General features: G+C 37.1%; 1 protein-coding gene across 4 annotated transcripts in view; it reads left to right on the top strand.

Moving 5' to 3' along the window:
• vegfba (vascular endothelial growth factor Ba) overlaps positions 1–8,166 on the top strand; it is a 64,887-nt gene extending 56,721 nt beyond the window's left edge. Inside the window, exons 8-9 of one of the 4 annotated variants that reach the window (XR_015507095.1) lie at positions 1,909–4,237; positions 6,836–8,166. Coding sequence is in view for 1 of the 4 variants with exons in the window: in XM_087281216.1 (XP_087137342.1) it covers positions 1,909–1,930 (22 nt within the window). In the remaining 3 variants the exon portion in view is untranslated. Of the gene's footprint in view, positions 1–1,908 lie in introns of all 4 variants that reach the window. The other 3 variants (XR_015507094.1, XM_087281217.1, XM_087281216.1) reach the window with 3 other exon arrangements.
• Positions 8,167–16,412: the final 8,246 nt, after the last annotated feature.

Here is a 16,412-nt window from a genome sequence, read left to right on the forward strand (position 1 = left end):
GAGAACACAGACATGTGAACTTTGGTTGAAATTTGGGTGCCGAATTTTCAATTATTTACAATTTTTTCTTACATGAACATGCATTAAGTTACTGGCGAGTTACTGATGTGCATTAATGAGATATATATATATATATATATATATATATATATATATATATATATATGTTGTAGCGAGGCAGAGGGAAAACAGCGGCACAACAGGATGAGTTTACAGACAAGTCCCCGGAGGGTGCTTTATTTACAAAGTGTAGGTTGTGTGAAAGGTGCTCTTCTTTGAGGTGAGGTGCTCTGGTGCTCCGGGAAGTAGGTGAAGGACGGTGAGTAGTCGGGTGAAGGATCGTCAGGAGCTGGAGTCCGCTACGGAGAGACAGAGAGACAAGCATTAGCACAGGGAGTCATAGAAAGAATGAAGCTCATCTTCTCCCGGCGTAGGTTGGGCTTATATGTCTCTCCGCTTGATGCCGTCCAGCTGTGAGCGATCCTGGCTTGATGATGGTCCAGCTGGGTGAAATTAGCGACCAGGGCGACGTGGCATGTAATCGCTCGCTATAAATATATATATTTATCTTTAAATAAGCGGGAATCTCATGCGACAATACAAAACAGTGCTGCTGCTTCCGAATATTTCAGACATATGGACACCCACAACCACATGCAACTTCGTCTTCCATTGTTAAATAAACTTAATAAGAAGTGTGCAACATTTTCACACTAGAAAGCATGATTTATGCAGGAATGTAACTGATATGCTGAACGGCCGTTTTAAATACGAGATTAATGTAGCGTATTTTGACGCTTTCGCTGCCGGAGATGAAGGCAGACAGCGTTCTAGCCAGGGCGGCCAGAAAGACCTTGGTCTCACCGCTTTCGGTGTGAATGCACAGTAAGTAGTTACTTGTTCCTACTGCTACAACAGCAGTACTGTGCTGTCATGGCAAAGCTGGAAAGATTACATCTCTTGACTTGTTCAATGTCCATAAAATAACACAGTCAACAAAATGTGGTTATTTTATTGACTTGCGGTTTTTAAAATCAGTATAATATAAGCATTTCCCTTCGGCTTAGTCCCTTTAAACATCAGGGGTCGCCACAACGGAATGAACCGCCAACTATTTCAGCATATGTTTTACACAGCGAATGCCCTTCCAGCTGCAACCTAGTTCTGGGAAACATCCATACACACACATTCACGCACACTCTGGCCAATTTAGTTTATTCAATTCACCTATAGCGCATGCTTTTGGACTGTGGGGGAACCAGAGGACCCTGAGGAAAACATGCAAACACCACAGAGAAATGCCAGCTGATCCTGCCGGGACTTGAATCAGCGATCTTCTTGCTGTGAGGTGACAGTGTTGACCACTGAGCCACCGTGTGACCATATTTTCAGTCAAATCAATTTAAATATAGCATTGGTGAGCACTCATTATAAAACTAGTACTCAAACCCATCATTTGAGTAATTGGGGGAAAAAAAACAACATCTGGGTTTTTTTTTTTAATTCAGGGTTTAATCTAAGCATTAGTTTGGATCATTTTAGGGTTTAGGCGACATGGTGGCTCAGTGGTCACCTCACAGCAAGGTTGCTGGTTCGAATCCCGGCTGGGCCAGTTGGCATTTCTGTGTAGAGTTTGCATGTTCCAGCTGGAGGTTGCAGCTGGAAGGGCATCCACTGTGTAAAACATATGCTGGATAAATTGGCAGTTCATTCCGCTGTGGCAGCCTCTGATTAATAAAGGGACTAAGCTGAAATTAATGTATTAATGAATTTTAGGGCTTTTAAAAGTGTACCAACCCAAAATCTCTGATCAGTATTGTACTTGAATGCTTTACAATGGTCATAATTACTTGTGAAAGACCTGAAATTATGACAGTTAACACGAGTAATCTCTTGATTCTCTTTCAGATGTGAAACCCAAAGTGAATAGCGAAGACAAGCCAGCCGTATAATCCACCGATCCAACTTTGAGGAGCTTTAGTGAGGTCAAAGGTTTGCTTATTCTTTTGTCATGGACTCTGAAGTTTGGGTCCCGCCCAGAAAGAGGGTTCATCTTCTGGAATAAACCACAGCCCCACCCGTGGCTCATCACACACACACACACACACACACAAACACTATCACAGCAGTATTAGATGCATAAACATTCAGTTTGCACTGTATCCCCCCAGCATGTGCTCAGAAAAGGAAGCTTTTTGCCACTACGATCATGATCTCCTTTAATGGTTTGACACTGTGGACTCAATGGGTCAAGCGTACCATTGGAATATTCCGTGCTCAAGAGGTGGACCATTGAGCTTAACCAAAACAGATTGTGGGATTTTCTTCAGTTCAGTGTGATGCTGAAGTTGACAAGTGGGCCGGGAAACTCTCAAAGGAAAAACAGAGTGTGTTTTTTTTTTTACTTAAAGCCTCGAGTGGAGCGTTTTTGATGGGATGGATGTTGACAGACCTTTAATGTTAAGACAACTCAAGTGTCTCTCTGCACAAATAGAACAGCTCATCCTGAGAACATCTCCTCTGACCCTGGGCTTGAGTTAAATGGATGGATGGGTCGATTAGACGGATGGACGGGTGTCTGTGTGGTCCGAGATGAGAATAATAAGGATCTGTGCGTCTATCCTAATTTATTCCTGGCCTCTATAAGTCCATAATGTGGCTTCACAGACTGTATCAATGAGTCTTTTTGTGTTTGTTTGATTTGCTTTTTTGTTCGGCGCCTTCCTTTTGGGAATTGAAAGCTTTTCCCACTGGCTAGCCAGTGAGAGGAATGCCAATAGTATAGAAACCTGGCTATATTCCATTGGTGCTCACCAAACACACGTCTTCTCTCTCCCACACCCCCCGATCACACTCAATTTTTCCTCTCTTCATTCCTTTCACTTCTAGTCTCATTTTTCCCCCATTCTTTCTCCCTCATGCGTACACATACAAATGCAAGCAGGTAAATATAAGCTTTTCTGTGTCGATACGGAAAGAAGAATTTATTTTATCTATCTTAGTCCTTTTGTAAAGAATACTAATGTTATTGTAGTCCGCTTTGTTTTAAGGAATGTTTCTTTGTTTGTCCCTGTTAATCCAACATTAGAATCCGGCTGGGTGGCCGACCAAATTCACAGTCTTTTCAGCTGTGTTTAATTCGAGAAGAGAGACTTTGGAAAAAGGGAAATGCCCCATTCTGTTGGTGATAAGTCAGTCTTAATCATCTCACGGGATCGGGATTGTGACGTATTTATTTTTTATATCGAGATGCATTTTGTATTATGCTTTGCCATGTTTCGTTTGGGACATTTAATCTGCTGCGCCTGAGATGATTGGAGCTTGGATGATGTAGCTGTTAAGTCAATGTTGAGGACCATGAAAGAATCACTTTTTCTTTCTTTTTACAGTGGTCAAATAACCAAACATTTCTTTCCACCTTATATGTAGCATTATTGACTGAAATATGATTTTCAAAAGCAAGGACCTGAGGCCGACCTCACTTTAGATGATTTCTCAGATTATTTTTGCTTAGTTACTATCTGCAATAATGTAAATTGTATCCTTTCACCCTCCAAACTACCTAGATATAGGATGTGTTGTCAGCATTCCTGAACTACTGATCTTTGTTAAAGTCACCATGAAATCATTTGCAACCCATTTCACTTCTGTAGTGGGATGTAGTTTGAGAAATACGTAGGGAAGCACTACATTTTTGTGTTGGGAAATGGTTTAGTGAAAAGTTTGTGTTCCAAAACCTGAATGTTAGTTTGCCTGAACCCGATTTCGACGTAAAAATTCCATTAATTTTCCCCATAGGGAAGCTTTTAATAGTATCTGATTAACCTGTGAAGACGGAGCTGTTTTAGGATCCTGTTTTATTGTTATGAATCTACTCAATGTTGGTTTGATTAATAGCGTTCTAATGCTGTGTTCACATCAGACGCGGAACGTGCGCATAAATCACGCTATTTGCTCGTAAATTGCCGCGTGAACATTTGAGGTTACTCGCTTCATTCGCGCGTCAAACCCCGCTTCATTCGCGCATCAAACCCTGCTTCATTCGCACGTCAAATCCGCTTCATTCGCGTGTCAAATTCACTTCAGAACAGACGCGGATTCGCGTGATGGGCAGGGCTTCTGTCTGCCCGAAGACTCTAGCTTCATAGCTAAATGGCTAACATGGATTTTATGAAGAAAATATCAGTGTTTATGTGCTTTATGAAGACTGAAAAACAACGTCGATACGTTTAGGGTCGTGTCTGAGTCCACTACATCCTTTCAGAGGTGCATCTAGCTCTGTGAGCTCATAAACTCCTCCAGAAACTGAACCTGGATGACGGAGGCTTTCAGCGGTGCTTCTGACTGAGCCAAGCCGAGGTTGATGAAATGTTGTCGGTGAAGGCTGGAGGATTTCCCTCGGAACACCGACAACAGGTTGTATGTTACAATCACACCCCCACAAGAGCAAACTTCTGATTGGTTAACGCGGCGCGAATATACGCTGAAGTTCAGATTTTTTGAATTCGAGAGATTCGCGCGAAACGCTCATTAACCGCGTCAAACGTGCAAAACGCTCAATTCGCCCCGCGCCATTCACGCAATTTGCGTCATTCGTGTCGCGCCATTCATGCGTATCGCGCCACAGGATGTCTATTGGCGCGTTTGCATTGACTTAACATGTAAATCACTTGCGCTTGACGCGCGTGACGCGCGTTCCTAAATTTTTTGTTATGAGTGTTAAAAGTGTTTTAAGCTATAAATCAAACCAATCAGCATTGAATAAATTCATAACATAAAAAATTACTTTAAACTTGAAAACAACTTTAAAAGCTAATCATTTATCCTGTTTTATTTTTTTTCTTAAAGGCACAGTATGTAATTTTGACCACAAGAGGGCACATTTTTGCAATAAACAAAGGTGTAGTTGGATGACGGCAGAGAGAGGAATCATGGGAGTTGTGGTCTTTATTAAAATATTCAAAGCTTAAAATAATAGTAATATGAAGCAGAGAGTGCTGAAGCAATTGCTGAAGAGAGAAAGAGAGTTGAGTAAATGCAGCATGAAAGCAGCTGAGCTTTTATTATGCCACAGTAGGCATGGGATGATAATTAGTTTCAAGGTTTACCGCAGTTTGGAAAAAGTCTAGGTTTTAAAACTGCAAAAATTTTCTGTTATACCTTACATAAGGTATATGTATGTTTTTTATGCTTGGTGCTGTAAAGAAATCTGTCTTTTTGAAACTAATGAAGACAGCAGAAGTCAATGATTCATTTGAATTATTTAGCCTGACATGTGTACTGCTCCAAAACGGGGCAAAACGTCTTTTTTTATTTATTTTTTACCTCGAGATATACAAATAACTTATTATAGAGCAGGTAATACAATACCGTGATACCGTAATTTTTTTATCCAAGGTTATCATACCATCAGAAACTCATACAGGCCCATGCCACAGTCGACTGCTTCTAGTTCTTCCTCTCATGATGATGTGTTTAAGAAACAGCTCTGTTTTATCATACTAAATACATTTTAAGGTTCTGTTATAATGCAGTATAATAAAATGCACAACATATTAAAGCATATTGCTGTTTTTATAAAACTAAACTAGAAATTTGAGTGTATGATGTCATAATTATGGCAACACATTACGGTTCATATCATTAGTTAAAATAGCTAAATTCTCTGAATTTGAACATTCTTCGAAACATTCGGGGTAATGCAAGTACACAAGGGGCAGTTCACAGATTGCATCTTTTGAAAACATCTTAACCTTTCAGAACCCAACAGGTGTCATGTTAGAAGAACCAACCAATCAGCCTCACACTTTGTATGGATTATACACATTTCAGTAATAACAATACTGAAATTGGATGAAGGAATTTATTTGCCTCGCATTTCCAATGCAGTTTTATGCTGCGTTCTCACCAGACGCGGTCGAACACAAGTGATTTACATCGTTTTTTTAGTTTAATTTAAAACTTTATTAATCCCTTTGGGGCAATTCATTTCGACACGGTGGTGCTTCACATATAGTTTAACAATAATGACACACTTAACACAATAATCATCAACACTTAACAGCAAGTACAAAAAACAAATATTAGCCCATCGATTAACTACATTTATTACATAACCTAATTGCTTCAGGCACAAAATTAATTTATAACAATTTGTGGAACACCTTATTGTCCTTAGACGTCGACCAAGGGGCATCCACTCAAAATGTTTATTTAAGGGATGTGTTCTGTCTCCTAGTATTTTATGTGCCATCCTCAACACCTGCTGTTCGTAATAGTATGCAAGACTTTGCAGGGGAACTCCCAAAATCTTTGAACACAAATTAACGATGCCTTGAAGACGAATCTTGTTTTTTATGGACAGTGAAGAAAACCAACCAATAAAGGAAAATGACTAAATACTTTAAATAAATTAATTGTAAAAGGTCTTAAGAATAACTTTCTCCACATTAACAGAGTTGAGTTTCCACAATAAAACATGTAAGTCAATGCAAAGATGCAAACAGACATTCTGCTGCGCGAATGATGTGATGACAAATCATTTGCGCATTTGACGCGCTTTCTGCATGAATCGTTGGAGTTGGAAAATCTGAACTTCAGCAGACATTCACGCCATGTTAACCAATCAGCAGTTTTCTCTTGTATGGGTGATTATAACATAGCACCTGTTGTTGGTGTCCCAGGGGGAAATCCTATGTTGACACTAGAAAACAGCTTATCAAACTGGGCTCGGCTCAGTGTGAAGCACCACTGAAAGCCTCCATAATCCAGGTATAGTTTCTGGAGGAGTTGATCAACTCATAGATCTGGGTGCACCTCTGAAATGATCTAGTAGACTTAAAACATGGCGCCGAACGAATATACGCTGTTTTTCAGCATTCCTAAAGCACATAAGGCACAGCTACTATCTCAATAAAATCTATGTTAGTCTTGTTACATGTTATGTAAATCCATTTAGCAACAAAGCTAATGTCAGCAGGCAAACAGAAACCCTGCCCATGATGCGAATCTGCATCTATTGTGAAGTGAATTGTCGCGAGAATGAAGCGAGTAAACTCAAAATGTTCATGTGTCTTTTTACACACGAATAGTGCGATTTATTCGTGCATTACACGTCTGGTGTGAACACAGCATAAGACAATATATGAATGCCTTCTAAGTCATATAGACTAATTACCACAAACAAATGCAGAGCACCCAAACTCTGCAGCTCTTTTGAATTAAATATCAAAATAATACTTGTATCAGAGCTGCAGCAAGGGTTTGTCAATGGTGGTTTCTCAGACATGTCTTGTGCGTTTGATGGCTGCTTAGCAATGATAGATCCCACGGGAACACAAGCTTGAAAGTGTGTTGAAATTGGTGAAAATAGCTACATGCCTCACATTTCCTGCACAGTTTTAGACACAACATGTAAAGTTAGCAAAATATATAACAATGTCCTTTTGTTTTTTTAGATATGTTATTTTAAAAAATAATTACAAAGAGTGCCTTTAAGTTTTTTTTTTTACCTTTATGGAAAAAAAGCTCTGCCGCAAAAGTGGATGTGCACTAATGCACTGTTCAGCTGTTTGATTATTGGATATTAGTGACATGATCAACGCAAAAGGAAAGTCATCTTTTTTTTTTATCTTTTTTTTTCTAAAGAAAGACATGCACGTACAAGACTGTGAATGCGATGTTGATAGTAAATGGGTCTGATTTTGATTTCATGTTGACTTTAAGGTCTTCTCTGTGTAAACTGGTCAATATGTTGTCCTGTTTCCTCGTCTATGACTGGCTTTCCTTCAGATCTAACGCTGCTGTGAAATGTTCCGTGTGAAATCTCCTGTGCTCTAAACGTAGCAGATTCTCTCTCTATCTCTCAACAGTAACATGTATCAACTACCTCTGTGTCTGTACAGTTAACGTAACCATCACAGTAAGAACATAGAACCATGAAAATATATCAAATCAAAAATACACAATATGAATGTACTGACAGAACTTCAGTGTTTCCGTTTCTCTTCTGTGTAAAGATAATCCCAGAATCCTGTCGTTACGTAGACCCGTACCTGTCTCATGTGTATCCAGGACCTGACAGAACCCAATCTGTACCGCAGTCTGTACACAGTATAAGCTTTGAGTGTTTGAACGTAATTATTAATAATGGTTATTGCTGCTATACCATCTGTGCCCGATTCTCATATGTGTGAACGTGTGTGTGTGTGCGTGTATATTTGTTACAGAGAGCCATAATCTGCTCTGCTTTATGTCTACAGTGTGTATAAACGTACAGTAGGTCTGATCACACATACAGTATATATATATATATATATATATATATATATATATATATATATATATATATATATATATATATATATATATATATATATAAACACACAACAGCCATAAAGCAATGTGCTATATATTAATATAAATAAAGTGAAATGTCTTATTTTTGAGATAGATCTGTGATGATTTGGTAATTCTGAAACATTTACTACATTTTTAGGAGTACTACAGTATTGTTGGACAAAAAACTTGTCAGAAGATTATAATAATACTGATGTTATCACTAGTCTGTCACAAACAACGCTAGTCACTCACTGCTTCAGCTATCTTACAACCCCAAAAAGTTGAAAGTATGGAAAACGCAAATAAAAAAAGAAAGTAGTGCTTTCGAAATTTACTTTGACTTGTATTTCATTGCAGGCAATACAACAAACATTATTTATTGTGTTCCTCAGGATTTTAATTTCTTTTTTTGTGTTTTTTTTTTTTTTATAAACGTATTCAAATTTTGGTTCTTACAACACATTTAAAAAAAAAAGTTGGAACTGTAAAGCATTTGCCATTTTGTAATGTTGTCATTCATTTTGACAACACGTTTAGGTACTGAAGACACCAAGTGATAAAAGTGTTTCGATGTAAATTTGTCCCACTCTACCTGCAAACAAGTCTTAAGGTGGGCAACAGTACTGGGTCTTCGCTGTTGCATTTTGTGCTTCAAAATGCACCACACATTCTATATTGGAGACAGGTCGGGACTGCATGCAGGCCAGTCAAGTTCCTGCATTTTCCTTACAGCCAGGACTTTGTAATGTGTGCAGAATGTGGTTTTGTATAGTCTTGTTTAAAAAATATGCATCCCTGTAAAAGAAGGCAGCATATTGTGCCATCACAGAAGTTCAAGGTAGCTTTGCGAAGGCCACTGACAGACCCGCACTTTTGGACTCATTGCTGGTAACAGTCTGGATGATCCTTTTCTTCTTTGTTCAGAGTCCACTTCTCCCAAAAAAAAAAAATACCAGAAATACTGATTCATTTGCCCACAGTACATGTCCACTGTGTAATGGTCCATCCAGATGCCTCAGAGCCCAGAGAAGTTAACGCTTCTGGACACTGTTAACATAGGGCTTCCTTTTGGCACAATCCAGTTTTAACTGATACCTTTGGATTTAACTAAGTATTGTGGTATTTGACAAAGGTTTGCCAAAGTAGTCCTGAGGCCATGTGGTGATATCACTTCTAGATGAATGATAATCGGGATGAGTGAAAGAGGAATAAGGATCCGGAGATCAAGTTGTTGTCCTTGTCCTTTATTTGTTGGCAAACTGGCGATCCTCGGCCCACTCAGCAAATTCATCAGTGCTAAATTCTCGGTGTTAAAGCATTTCAGAGTAAAGTATTGACATTACAGAGTTATATTTTGATAAATTAACACAGAGTTCAAAGCTGAATTGATCCAGTGTAAAATCATGGAGTTACAACTAACCAAGTGTTGACGGTGTTATTTCCAACATCCGGGAATACATTTGACCAAAAATCTAAATGGAACATAAAAGTCGTGCCATTTTTCAGATCTTTCAATGTTTGATTTGTAAAAAGTGTACATTTTCTAGTGCTGGCTTTCAAGTGTTAACATGTTTTGTTTTGTTTTTATAAAATGATTGATAACATAGTCATATTTGTATATTGTTTTCCTCCATTCTTGGAAAATTGTCTTGTGTAAGTTATTTTAACATCAATCATGAGTATTGTAATTTTTGCTAGGTAGCCTAGAGTTGTTGAATTTTCATTCTTTCCATAGAGTCAGGGAACAATCAACTCCCAGTAGTGTGGATCAGAGTTATTTTTAACTCGATACAGTGTAAATATAACTCATGTATAGTGTTGTACAAGTAACTCTCTTAAGAGTGTTGCTTTAACTCTGAAAATATTGGGACAGAATGTTCACTCATTCTGTGGTCCTAAAGGACTAGAACTTTCGTAGATGCTGCTTGTGTACCAAATCATAATTACAATTACTTGTTGACATCACCTGCTTCAAATCACATCATTATTAAAGCATTTTATGCTGCGGTCACACAGAGATTGTGAGAGATTCGCAGCAAATTGTAAAACTTGCCGCACAACCTTGTGATTCCGGTCTGATGCATTTGCGTGCGTATGAATGGAAGTCTACAGGGAGAAAAGTGCAGTGTGAACGCAGCTTTACTTGATTACTAGCCCTAAACTTCTCCTGTCCCAGCTTTTTTTTAAATGTGTTGCAACAACTGAAATTGGAATACATGTTTCTGCAAAAGTCATGAGGAACAAATTAAATAATGTTTGTTGTATTGTCTGAATGTCAAAGTATATTTAGAAATCACTACTTCCTTTTTTATTTGCGTTGTCTATACTGCCCCTACTTTTTCTGATTCTGGGTTTTTTATACAATGATTCAGAAACAAACAACTCTTTTAGTCTTTTAGGATAATTATATTACAAGATAAAACTCAAAAGTAAATGTTATGAGAATCTGCTTTTGAGGTAAAGTTGGTTTTATATTCGCACATTCTCCTTAATAATATATTTTCAGAAAAGAATGATTTGCAAATTAATTTATACAGAGAAATCATATTGTCATCCAACGACTATAAAAGTACAACATTGTTCACAGTCAATTAAATAGTGCTAATGTTGTTTTGAAGCACTTGCATGCTATTTAGGACCCAATATTCAAAGTAACGTTATGGCTTGTTTCCACTGAGTGGTAAGGTACGATTCGGTTCAGTACGCTTTTATGGCCGTTTCCACTGTCAAAGGGTATCTAAAAGCTAGATGCGCAGCTGAACGCTATTGGTTTACAGAGAAACGTCACTCACGCATACACAAGCAGAAGAATAAAAAAGAAACCACTATTTTTAAATACACAGCCGAGACATTAATTTGTAATACTATATCCATATAATAACAAGCCACGGTCGACCTGAGCTCAAACAAAGCTTGTCATTTTCCTGATGTACATTCACAAATCCAAGAAAAAATAAATCTGCCTTGTCCTGTTTTTGCTTTACAAAGCCGTCTAAAAGTGTGAGCGGTTTCACTTTCACCAGAGACCTCACTTGCGTGTCTATATTTGAAATAATGAACTTCTTAACCTGATTATAATAATATCGCAGACGTTACAGTATTTCGCGCTGTCATTGATCTGCAGTTATTATCAAATCCTGTTGATAGAAAGATTAGCAATGAACATTTATACTCAAGTATTTATGTGTACGAAGCATGTGTTTTGTGAGAAGTGCTTCTCATATGATATGTGAACGACACATACAGCTTTAATGTAGACATTTCCTCAAAAGAGAATGACGTTGACTGAAACTTTTCTTATACCCTTGGTACCCTTTAAGCCAGGGGTGTCCAAACTCAGTCCTGGAGGGCCGGGAAAATTTAGTTCCAACCCCAATCAGACACACCTGAGCTAGCTAATCAAGCTCTAACTAGGCTTTCTAGAAACATCCTTGCAGCTGTGTTGATGCAAGTTGGAGTTAAAACCTCCAGGACACCGGCCCTCCAGGACCGAGTTTGGACACCCCTGCTTTAGGCAGTGGAAACGCAAGCCTGATAAAGGTGACCCTTACCAACCCGTACTGTACCAGTAAGTGGAAACGGGCCATTAGAGTGGGATCATGTCACAAGTTGTCACTGTTCTTAATGAACGAATGTGCAAATATAAACCAACTTCACCTGAATTTAGTGAATCAGCTAACAGAGTATGAACATTGCCCTAAAAATCACATTTACAATGCAAAAGCAGGCTTAACCGTCATAAGAACATGCCTTGTTTTCTAAGTGCAATTCAATCTACTATGTTTCGTCGACGAACACGTAACTTGACTTGAAGAAGACCTTGACTTTGGGGTATGTAAATACCATAGTATATTAAAATGCAGTAACACTTTACAATAAGGTTCATTAGTTAATGCATTTACTAACATGAACTTATCATGAATAACCCATGTACAGCATTTATTAATCTTAATTGAACATTTACTAATGCATTATTAACATGCAAGTCCATGCTTGTTAACATTAGTTAATGCACCATGAGTTAACATGAACTAACAATGAACTACTGTATTTTCATTAACTAATGTTAACTAACATGACCAAATACAGCAGTAAATGTATTCTTCATTGTTTGTTCATGTTAGTAAATGCATTAATTAACATTAACTAATGAACCTTATTGTAAAGTGTGACCTAAATGCTAATCTTTCAGTACCATAGTATATATTCATATCAAACCATCAGATGCCATCATAAACAGAGGTTTTTTTTCTGTGGGTTATGCAAATTTTGCTTTGTTTTAACCTCAATTCAGCCTCCTTGTATTCAGTCGTCCAGCTCTCCCTCTCTCATCTTGCCGTTTATCGCTAATGAAAGACAAACATTGTGATAATTATCACCTGGGACTGGGAGTCTTGTGCTGGGCTGCCAGTGCTGTGATGATGTGAACAATAATATTATCCTTCCCTCCTCTGACCTGACTGTTGCTGAGTCAGACACACACACACACACACACACTTACAGTACATACACACTCGTCAGAAGGCTGCTCGTTGCTAATGCTAATGGCTCCCATCCAGCGCCTGTGGAACAACAAAGACTTTACCCTACCTGAAATCTCCAGTTTGCTGATTCACCGAGTCTTGTTTAGTTGTGCCTTTGTGTTTTCTAGATGTTTAGCAAGCGTGATCCCAGCAGCCACACAATGCCATAAAGCATTCATAGTACGTTAGATATAGGTCATGACATCAGGAACCAGTTTTTCAAAAGTAATCAAATTTTGGATTACGGATTGGATCAAATCTTGAAAATGGGTTTTTTAAAAGAAAAAAAACGGATTACATAATCGGATTAGATCACGTAATCGAATCTTGGTTTTGTTCCGGATCAAACCTTTAGTTTGGGTTTTTCAGATCTTTTATGTAGGATTTGGATCACTTTGATCCAAAAAATCTGGATTAAACTGATCCCCTCAGAAGGGTGGAGTTAGCATGGATTTCATGCCCAAAACGTAATGAAAACTTAAAAAATTTATCAAATAATACTATATTTGCATCATGCAGTATCTTACAAGATATACTATTAATTCATAAGGTTTTAATTGTATTTGTTCATCCGTCAGGCTACAGTGATTAGGTAGGCTTTTATGTATTCAGCCTTTCAGTATAGGCCTACAGCTAAGTAGAAAGAGTTTGGCCTCATAAAATAATCCCCTAAACAGCTTTTCATTTTAATCTATTTTAATTGAACTTTTTAATCAATTATTATAATAATTTTACTACTGTTGTTATTATATGGCATATAGAAAATATTATGTTTAAAAAATATATCTATTGCTATTACATTTATATTTTTTAATTTATTCATCTGAAACATTCAATATGATATATTTAGATTTTAAATATATTTTGATCATGATAATGACAATGATTATGATTGTGTAGTATTACATTTACATATTATATCTATTATATTTAAGAGTATATTTAAAATCCTATAATAATTTTAGAATTATAGTTACATTTCGTTTAATATAGTTTTGACTGAAATATTACTTAGAATAAATAACATAAAATAAGTTAAATTATTTTGGGTGTCGAAACTGAAGCTTATTTTATTATCTTTTTAAAATGTATATTATTAATATAATTACTAAATTATGGAATGTAATGACGGGAGCAGTGGCGCAGTAGGTAGTGCTGTGTCACCTCACGGCAAGAAGGTCGCTGGGTCGCTGGTTCGAGACTCGGCTTAGTTGGCGTTTCTATGTGGAGTTTGCATGTTCTCCCTGCGTTCGAGTGGGTTTCCTCCGGGTGCTCTGGTTTCCCCCACAGTCCAAAGACATGCGGTACAGGTTGGTAAGTTAAAATGTCCATAGTGTATGAGTGTGTGTGTGGATGTTTCCCAGAGATGGGTTGCGGCTGGAAGGGCATCCGCTGCATAAAAACTTACTGGATAAGTTGGCGGTTCATTCCGCTGTGGCGACCCCGGATTAATAAAGGGACTAAGCCGACAAGAAAATGAATGAATAAATGTAATGACAAAAACACATTTTATATATATATATATATATATATATATATATATATATATATATATATATATATATATATATATATATATATTATATATATATATTTATATATATATATATATATTATATATATATATTTATATATATATTATATATATATATATATATATATATATATATATATATATATATATATATATATTATATATATATATTTATATATATATATATATATATATATATATATATATATATATATATATATATATATATATATATATATATATATATATATATATATATATATATATATATATATATATATATATATATATATATATATATATATATATATATATATATTTATATATATTATATATATATATATATATATTTTTTTTTTTTTTTTTTTTTTTATTATGTAATCAGGTCTGGAGTCTTTTCATGAGACACGTTAAGTGAATTATTTCACCTAATACCCAGCATGTTCTATCATATTATAGACTGAAATAAGGGGTTTTTACTGTCCTGTGCTTGCTGACAGTTTTGTAAAGGTCAGATTTTATCACGCTGTGCGACAGCGGTGCTTTTATTCACTGTCTGCTCTCCTCATCGCTCTCAAATGGGATTCTGTATTAATAGAGATCCAGACATCAGATTACAGTGACATTATTAAAACTGAAAAATCCTTCAACAACGCTTCACTTGCAGAGAAGAGCCAGAGCCGCTGCACAGACCGTTCTCATATAAATAATTCATAGCATGTTTCATGACTGTGCTTGATGCAAGGTGTGTGTGTGTGTGTGTGTGTGTGTGTGTGTGTGTGTGTGTGTGTGTGTGTGTGTGTGTGCGCGCCTATGGATTTATGTCTGTGTGTGTTTGAGTGTGCTTTGCTCCAAGACTGCAACCATGTTCTGAATATTAAGGGGAGACCAACTTGATTTATAAATTATAAATAAATAGTAAAGGAAACAGTGCAGGAAATTCTAGGTTCAATTATAGTCGGGAACATAATTATTTTTGTAGGTTCTTTACATGCTATTACAGTCCAACTAGTTTAATTAGTCTCTCACAAGACATCACTCTTGTCTCACTAATCTCTCACAGACATCACTAGTTTCACACAAGACATCACTAGTCTCTCACAGACATCACAAGTCTCTCACAGACATTACTAGTTTCACACAAGACATCACTAGTCTCCCACAGACATCACAAGTCTCTCACAGACATTTCTAGTTTCACACAAGACATCACTAGTCTCTCACAGACATCACTAGTCTCTCATAGACATCACTAGTCTCTCACTAGCCATCACAGACATCACTAGTCGCGCACTGGTTACTAAAACATTATTAGTCTCTTACAGACATCACTAGTCTTTCAGTATTCACTCAAAGACATCACTAGTCTCTGACAGATATCACTAGTCTCTCACAGATATCACTAGTCTCTCACAGACATCACTAGTCACTCACTAGTCTCAAAGACATCACTAGTCTCTCACTATTCTCTCAAAGACATCACTAGTCTCTCACTAGTCTCTCAAAGACATCACTAGTCTCTCAGACATCACTAGTCACTCACTAGTCTCTCAAAGACATCACTAGACTCTCACTAGTCTCTCAAAGACATCACTAGTCTCTCACTAGTCTCTCAAAGACATCACTAGTCTCTCACAGACATCACTAGTCACTAGTCTCAAAGACATCACTAGTCTCTCACTATTCTCTCAAAGACATCACTAGTCTCTCACTAGTCTCTCAAAGACATCACTAGTCTCTCAGACATCACTAGTCACTCACTAGTCTCTCAAAGACATCACTAGACTCTCACTAGTCTCTCAAAGACATCACTAGTCTCTCACTAGTCTCTCAAAGACATCACTAGACTCTCACTAGTCTCTCAAAGACATCACTAGTCTCTCACAGACATCACTAGTCACTCACTAGTCTCTCAAAGACATCACTAGACTCTCACTAGTCTCTCAAAGACATCACTAGTCTCTCACAGACATCACTAGGACCTCATAGACATCACTAGTCTCTCACTAGTCTCT

The sequence above is a fragment of the Danio rerio genome, chromosome 14 (genome assembly GCF_052040795.2).
Source record: "Danio rerio strain M-AB ecotype USA chromosome 14, GRCz13ab, whole genome shotgun sequence".
In the NCBI taxonomy this organism is placed as follows: domain Eukaryota; kingdom Metazoa; phylum Chordata; class Actinopteri; order Cypriniformes; family Danionidae; genus Danio; species Danio rerio.